We start from the raw sequence: 9,150 nt of genomic DNA, 5'->3' as shown, positions 1-9,150 counted from the left end.
CGAAGAAATTTAGAAATGATCATGAATTATTACCAATAATTATCTTAAAATAATAAAAAGAAATTGAAACCTTAATATAAAATGAAAAAACAAATATTTTTTGTAATGCGAAAATACTGCTTCACCTTAGTCATTAAAGCGTTTAAGACAAGGTGAATTCAAGCGTAAGTTATGTAATGAATAAATACACTGAAGACTCGCAGTACGTCATTCGTAAACAACTTTGTTATTATTTGTCGAAGGTAACTGGATAGACGAGGGTTAAGAAAGTGTCATTCAAAGCTTTAATCACGAAAAAAATACACTTCTTTTCTCTTGAAGTGCCATAAAGATTTTTTAATCTGACCGGATGGGTACTATAAATGACAGTTATTTGACAAAATAAAACCACCATTTCAAAATAATTTCCAGTGTTCAAAAAGTGTAAATTAACTGTAATACAAACTTTAAATTCTTTATATGTTTTGTTAAGTTGAGGTTACGAATTTCTGGCTTTTACTTGACGGGAGAGAGAGCGCCTATTGATGGCAGTGGAGAGGGGTTTTGAAGCTCTTGTGAAAGGGGACGAAGTCTGTAATATGACAATGTATGAGGCAGGCATATCCTGTAAAAGGGGACAAATTCTGTATGAATTTGTATTTTAATTCAAACATGTTAAAAAACGATACGGAAATAGGAATGTTTCCTATTTTGGTTCTGTTAATATGAATTTTAGTTGTGACATTATTTAAGTTATGAAGTCATATTCAATGTAAACAAAGAAACGCTTTCATCACGTTACCTTTTTTCATATCAAGGATTTTCATATCAAAAAATTATTAAGAATAAAATTGGTATTGTTTTTCTTATATTTTACTAGACTGATAAATATATATTTTACTCAAAGTCTCATGACAACGAGAATGAAAGAAGGAAGTACATTGTAGATTTCTTCGCAAATGCGGGAAAATAAATAAGTCTAAAGAAAACTTGAGGATTTTTAGTTCATAAGTAAACATGGTAAAATGATTTTTTGCTGTAATTCTGTAAAAAAAATAAAATATTTTGCTACTTTAATAGGGGAAAGTCCCCTTATTAACATGATTAACATCACTTTCAAAGTCTGTAAATTTGGAACCATGCCAATTTCATATTTCTGGCCTTGTATTGTTTTAGAAATGTCTTTTGTTCAGTTTTTAAAAAGGTTTCATACCTACTCCTTTGTCAAAAAGGTTTAATGTCATTTCAGTCTGGTTTTTTTAATTACATGTAGATTCTAACACTTTTAAAATAATCACTTATAAACATGTCCTAAATGTATATGTATTTAAAGTATGCAATATCAGAATTCATAAAAACTAAATTTAAAATCAATAAGAATAAGTGTTATAAATTAATAAAACATATCAAATTCATTAATTTTATAAGCTGATACATTATTTTTGACTTTTTTTTAAAGATTTTACTTCAATTTATAGTAGAAACAACCATGAAAATTTCAATTGACTAGTATTTGCCAGTATTGACCACTTGGGGAGAATTTTCCAGGGCGGTAAATACCACTGGTAAATACAGGGGGTGGTATTTACCGCCGAACCTTGAATCATACCACATCTTTTTTTATATATGTATAACAGTATATTTACCTGAATTCACCATATAAATATCTTTGAATAGTCTAGAGAAAAGTTTCTAAATGACTTACATGACTTGAAATGACCAAATGGCATTTAAATATTTAAAAAAAAACACTATCAAACCAATTCTTTATTGCTGTGAATGATTCTTGAGTGTTGATTTTGGCAACAAAATAAACCTTTGTTATTTTTGTTAATTTTCAATTTATATTTTTTATGTATAAAATTAGTAACAACATTATATTGGGTACGCATGTTACCATCTACATGTAAAAATATAAATCTCTGATTTGGATTAGCATGATTACATGTAGCTCAGCAACAAGATAGCCCGTTATGAAACAATATCTGTATTTTAATCGAATTGGGACAGGGTGTGTTAAAATTCAAAATAGTCTACTTGGCATATATATATGTACAAAATGTATATGGTATATTCTTAAACACAACATATCAAAATATATTTGAACTACACGAAAAAATTCAATTACAATCCTGTTGGTTACCTAGCTCTTGCTACTGATACATTTAATTTTAATTAATAACATGAATAATGTTACCTGAATTGATTGATACATTTAATTCAGTTAATCATGTTATATTGTCCTTAAATTGTAATTAAGTACATTCAGATGGGTACTTGATGTCATTGTTTAATCAAACCAATTTACTGAGAGTGATTTAATTAGTGACAAGTAACCATGAAGATTATATGTATATTTTAAACGAGCGCATTGCATTTGTGCCAATTTTTCAAAAATTCAATCTTTCATTTGTGCCACAAGGTTATATTTCAATTACGCCAAAATATTAAAACTTCATTTAGGCCATTTTACAGGTAAAATAGGTTACATGTAATGGAAAAGTTTAATATTCATTGCTGTATTGTGAAAAAGATTTGTTTCAACAGTATTTCTCCTGGATAATTGTTTATATTCATTTCTAATAAAAAAAAAACTGAGGTTTAGAATTATAAAGTGTTCACATGTTTGAAGTGTATAGATGGACATTGTCAGTTCAGATACAAACGGAGGAAATAAGTCTCACTCTGAATTTTTAAGATCAAACATACAGTATTTTATAATACATTGTACAAAAATGTACATGTAGCTTATCATATGCATCATATTAAAAATCGTTAAGGTGCACCATAAAATTTGCAAAGCCAGAAAAACAACTGATATTGTTAAAATTAAAACATTACTATAGTGTATAATTCTTAGAACTGTCTCGCAATTTTACTCCTTTTTGAATAATTATGTTGAAAGTAACATAATGTTGTTAAAACGAAGTTTTAACATACCTTGTATGGTTTTATGATGACTGAGTTCGGAGGAATATGTAAACAAAAACTGTCTTTATCATTAAAAGTCCCTCACCTGTATTTACCTGAATTATTGGCACAAATGAAAGTTTTAGTACAATATATATTAAATAAAAAAAAGACAACATACATGCAGATAAATTATATAAATCTTTTTAAACAACAAGATAAATATATATATATACATGATACAATGCAATGCATATATACTTCATTTGCACTTCAATTTATTATTATATAAAATGTTTTATACAAACAAAAAACAGTGTGATTCTCTTATTGTAATCTACGGTAATCACTTGTATAATTGAATATATAGATATAGGAAGATGTGGTGTGAGTGCCAATGAGACAACTCTCCATCCAAATAACAATTTAAAAAGTAAACCATTATAGGTTAAAGTACGGCCTTCAACACGGAGCCTTGGCTCACACCGAACAACAAGCTATAAAGGGCCCCAAAATTACTAGTGTAAAACCATTCAAACGGGAAAACCAATGGTCTAATAGTTTATTTAAATGCTGTTTATTATAAATATTTTTTCTGAATCATACCAAAAAATCAGATTTCCACATCCTAAATCGAACCTCAAAATATATCATAGTATATTTATTCATTATTTTATTGAGCAACATACAGTTAAAAAAAAAAGATTTAATTAAAAGTCCTGGTGTTATCCATTCATTTTTGTTTTAATTAATAGCTGAACAGTCCAGCATGGCATCAACAGAGACATCCCTCAGTGCAGGAACTTCTAAATCAAACAAAATGGACAGACTCAGAAATTTACAACTCAGAATGGTAAGTTTCATTATAAACATGATAAATGAATTATTTACTTTGAATGATCAAATAATTGCTGCAAAAACTTAATCCCACTTCATCCCATGGTATATACAAGATGAAGTTTGTAATATCATGAATATTAATATATCAGTCATGGATGAGACACAATCCTACAACTTTGATATATTTGGCAAATTTTAGATATGATAATTAAAAACTGCTGAATTAAAACTTTTCCAGATAGAACACATAGTTCAGCCAAAATGATATGAATTATGGATTGGAAAATTACTTATTATGACATCATGTCATGTTGCTCATATTCATAAGGGTTTAGCTATAGTCATTAAATTTATTATTACCCATTGGATTGAAAAAAAAATCAGGTTAATATAATCTTTCAAAAATGTCTTTACCATCTCCATGTTATTATGTGTACAGTGTTTATGTAATTCACACACTTTCAAGCTCCTATGTACATGTATTACTATTCTATTATCCACACATCAAAGAAATAATAATTGTTATACAGTTTTAACATACACATAGGGTTTATTTTTATTGCATATTTTAACTGGACTGAAAAAACTATTATGCAATTTATTAGAACGGCATATTATATAAAAAAAAAACCAATAAGATTAACTTTGATATTTATTATTAGATAAGCATAATAAGATCTTGTTGAGATTACAAGTAAAATGTTTTAAAAAAAACCATTATATACATGTATAATTTTATTGATAAGCAAAGCACATCCATACTGGAATTGACTCTTTATTGTAGAATGAAGCCAGAAAAATGAATCACCAAGAAGTGGTTGAAGAAGACAGAAGAAAGAAGTTACCAGAGAATTGGGAACAGAAAAGAAAGAGAGTTGAATGGGATGAAAGCCAGGAAAAAAAACGTAAAGTATGTAGCATGCAACAAGTAGAAAGTAAATCACCATGAGGAAATATACATGAGTATTATAGTATAATACTATATGAATACTGGCATTTCAGTATTTACTGCGAGTAGTCTGTTGTTATTTACATATTATTGTCTTTTTGCTTATTTTCTTTTGTTTCATATTCTGACATCGAACTTGGACTTCTTTTAAACTGAGTTTTACTGTGGGTATCAAGGTTGGGCGGTAAATACCAACCCCTGGATTTACTGGTGGTATTTACTGCCCCCGGACAATACTACCCAAGTGGTCAATACTGGCAAATACTGGTCAATTGAAATTTTCATGGTTGTTTTTACTATTAATTGAAGTAAAAACTTGATTAAAAGTTAAATATACTTAAACTTTAATTTCTATGCATGTGTCAGCTTATACAATTAATGAATTTGATATGTTTTATTCATTGTGTGTATTGTTGCACGTTTGTTTTTCTACATTGGCTGGAGGTAAAGGGGGAGAGTTGAGATCTCAAAAAACAGTTTTACCCTGCCACATTTTTGTGCCTGTCTGAAGTCAGGAGCCTCTGGCCTTTGCTAATCTTGTATGATTTTTAATTTTAGTTTCTTGTGTATAATTCGAAGTTTAGTATAACTTCCATTATCACTGAATTAGTATTCTTATTCTTATAAGGACCAGGTGAAGGACACCTCTGGGTGCTGAAGTGTCTAGCCACATTGAAGATCCATTGGTGGCCTTCGGCTGTTGTTTGCTCTATGAATGGGTTGTTGTCTCTTTGACACACTCCATGTTTCCATTTTCAATTTTATAGTATATGGGTTTAAATTCATGTGAGGAAAAGTGACGAGTGTGTAGGTTAGTAAAACCACATGAAACAAACTAATGATAAACAAAGTAAAGAGCCAAATTTGAGATTTACTGTGAAAGATATTCATGTATATTGATATACAGCTGAATATTTTACCATTTTCAGGAATGTGAAGAAAAAGGAGAAGATTTTGACAGAGTAAAATTGTTAGATCTTGGTGCTGATGAAGCAGAAAAATGGGAAAGAAAGAAGAAAAAGAATAATCCTGATCCTGGATTTTCTGGTTAGCTTTTGATAAAACTTTGTAGATAATCTGCATTTGACACTATGTACAATTGTTATCTTTCCAATCCCTAAAAAAATTAATAAAAACCAAAGTTCATGCATTTTACTTACCATAGATTTTTTCCATTAATAACCAAAAATGAAAAGTATGTTTTATTTAAGAACAACCACTATTATACAAGTGGCGAAATAATTGTTTAAATCAGTTTACAATAAGTCCTTTAATACTTAAAGAATCATGCGCCCCCAATAGATGAGCTCAAAGGTCACATGGCTGATTAATGTTTAATTTTAATATCTGTCAATATATATATATATTTTTAGATTATGCAACAGCAACCTATAGACAATATCAAAGGAACACAAAATCTCTCAAACCAGATTTAGAGAATTACCAAAGACTGAAGGAAAAATTGTAAGATATGAATTATGTCAAATTGAAATTAACTTATGTCAAATTATTACATGATTTTTAGCTCACCTGACCTGAAAATAATTGCCACCAAATTGTCAGTCATTGTTTGTTGACTTTTCCTATTTCATCCTCTCCTCTGAAACAACAAGGCCAATTTTATCCAAATTTGATCAGAATGACGTATGAAAGGTCTTCTATGAATTATTCTCATTGTGTTTCCATTGGAAGAAAGACCTAGTTAGCTAGGCATTTTCTGAATCTTATAAACAAAATTCTTATATGAAATTACAAGGTATTATTTGTGAAACTAAAAAGAATTGATAAATGGGTAAACCTTTACACACTCTCCTAATTTAATGTGTATCCGTTGGCAAAAATGGCATCACTGGTGATACAGTGTCACATAGGTACTTGGGGGACAGGACTTTTTTTTTTAACCCTCCACCTTTTTTTCCATAATCCGCTATTATTTTGTTTTTCTATTAATTTTAATTATTTTCATGTTTTTCTGTATTCGATGGAAATACATTTACTATAAATGAAGTGTATTTGCTATATCAGTTTACTGTTCACATCAGTCCGTGATATATCAAAACCTTAATAACTGTATAATTATAGTCAAACTTTATTTTTGTTTCCAGAGGTGATGAAGTGTATGCCACAACAAGTACACTGAGTACAGTTCAACATAAAGACAACCCAGACGCTGTAGATAAAATGGTTACAGACTTGGAAAAACAGTATGTACTCTTGTCACATTGCTTGTTAACAAGTATTTGTCAAAATCGGACTTGTAATAACTCCCTAAACAACTGGGATGTATCTTTAAAGCAATTTAGTTTCAAAAGCATAAAGTAAAAACCTAAAAATAATGAATTAATCATGGAAGCTGTAAAAAAGAGATCTATGAAAAAACGTGTTAAGAGATGGGTGTCAAATCGTGATTTCAAAACAAAAACGTAGTTGGCCCTTAATTTTAGTCCATGCAACTCTTTCATCAACTAAGCATTACAACCCATGTACTGTAATAAAGAATAGAGATGTGCAATATTTTCATTTAACTGGTGTTGTTGGGATACATGAAGACTTCCTCTAAATATCCATATTGTCTACATTATATTAACATTTCTCTGAAACTAGAAAAAAACCAATACTTTGTAAAAACGAAAACTCTTGATAAGATATATAACACCTTACAGTCTATTGATGATAATATGCAATTTCAAGTGTACAATTTATTTTATTTTTATTTTTAAAGAATTGCCAAAAGAGAAAAGTTCAGTAGGAGAAGAACAACAGATGAAGAAGCAGATATAGACTTTATCAATGAGAGAAATGCTAAATTCAACAAGAAGTTGGAGAGATTCTATGGTACCTACACAGCTGAAATTAAACAGAATCTGGAGAGAGGAACTGCAGTATAGATCCTAAATGAACTGTATATATTGTAATATTGGTTTTTATGGTGTTGAACAGAACTGTATGCTTATTGAAAACAGAGGTTAATTTATATATTGTAACCTGGTCAGAGTTGTTATTTTGGATGAACAATGCATTTAAAATTGTTCCCTGTATGAATTATCGAAGTAATTATTACAAATGATCATTAAATTGAAAACCTAATAAAAAATATTCTGAATCAAGGAGAAGCTGATTCACTGAGGTTAAAAAATGTGAAAGATATTGATAAAGATATATTCAAATTGCCTTACAAATCATTTTGAAACCTCTGTTTTTTTTTGGGTCAAATATTTGATAGACAGAATGATATTCACATGGCATAGAGTTTTACAAAGGGAAAAAACAACTGATATTGATGTTCATATAGGATTGAAAACATTTTTTTGTAATTGAATGGAGATTTTTTATGATATTATACTATGTACTTGTTCATGAAAAATGAAGCATGTATTAGATTTTGTATTGTTCACTTCTCTTCCTGTAAGATCATGCATATAATGAAACATTTTGACACCTACAACTTCATAATCTTAATTTGTTTAATTATTTAAATTATTTTGTACACAAATCATTTATAAATTGAAGAAGAACCTCTTTTGAGACAGCATGATTTTAGATTAAAAAGAATACTGTTAGTTTAATTTCAATTGTTGGATGATACAGTAATGAATTATCTCCCCTTTCATGAACAGTTTATTACAACATAGACAATATAAATAATTTAACATGCACATAATAAATGATAGATTGTATATTAAATATATTGTTTTGTGTATATTTCTATATTTCATTATTAAACATTACTTTGCCAAAGAATGTGTACCTGCAAGTGACAATATCAATTTGGATATCCAACATTATGAAAGAAGATAGAAGTTTTATCACCAAAAAATTGCACAAAGCTAACATATAAAAAACTAAAATTTGGATTTAAAATTATTATGATTGGAATATGCAATTTTTTTTCAAAAAGATAAGTGCACAGGTGTTTTTTTAAATGAAATATCATATTATTTTATACAGCTGTGTTTCAGTGTTTATTAACTGAATATTGTTTTAATTATCTTTTTATCATCTAGTTCTTCTCTTTGTATGTAAATATGTAACTCATTTGGCTCCTGAATAAGGACATTCTAATTTCGATTAATAAATATGACTTTTTACCACAGAGCCTCTAACAATCAGTGGTTTTATATCCATACAAGTCTATTGCTATCTGTCATCTCAGTCTGTTATTTGTGATCAGTTACATAACTGCATTTTTTGCTCACCTGGCAGTCCTAAACTAGTTATTTTTTCCACAAGGTGAGCAATATAGGCAAAGTTATTCCTCATATTACTAGCTTCCATGGGGACTGTGACCCCTACATTAATATATCCTTGCCATTGTAGTAATTTGTATCTCTGGACATAACTGAAGAATTATATTATGCATGTTTGAAAATATTTGAAGTATTGGGATTCTGGTTTGAGTCCTTCTGTGACTTATATGGAATAATTTGGCACTTTTTTACCATAATTAAATATAAAAAGATGTGGTATGAGTG

General features: G+C 28.9%; 1 protein-coding gene across 2 annotated transcripts; it reads left to right on the top strand.

Annotated features, from left to right (window-relative positions):
* The first annotated feature begins 146 nt into the window (after nucleotides 1-146).
* Nucleotides 147-8,766, top strand: LOC134687508 (pre-mRNA-splicing factor SYF2-like). Of its 2 annotated transcripts, none has more exons than XM_063547867.1 (7): nucleotides 147-242; nucleotides 3,645-3,742; nucleotides 4,514-4,639; nucleotides 5,608-5,725; nucleotides 6,052-6,142; nucleotides 6,784-6,882; nucleotides 7,401-8,766. In XM_063547867.1, the coding sequence occupies exons 2-7, from the start codon at nucleotides 3,659-3,661 to the stop codon at nucleotides 7,564-7,566; spliced, it is 684 nt and encodes a 227-aa protein (XP_063403937.1). In that variant the 5' UTR covers nucleotides 147-242; nucleotides 3,645-3,658; the 3' UTR covers nucleotides 7,567-8,766. The 2 variants fall into 2 exon arrangements, with proteins under 2 accessions (XP_063403937.1, XP_063403936.1); XM_063547866.1 differs by lacking the exon at nucleotides 147-242 and adding an exon at nucleotides 330-353.
* Nucleotides 8,767-9,150: the final 384 nt, after the last annotated feature.

This window comes from Mytilus trossulus, chromosome 10 (assembly GCF_036588685.1).
Source record: "Mytilus trossulus isolate FHL-02 chromosome 10, PNRI_Mtr1.1.1.hap1, whole genome shotgun sequence".
Lineage (NCBI taxonomy): Eukaryota > Metazoa > Mollusca > Bivalvia > Mytilida > Mytilidae > Mytilus > Mytilus trossulus.
Note: the sequence above shows the minus strand (reverse complement) of the source record. Positions and strands in the feature narration are given on the sequence as shown.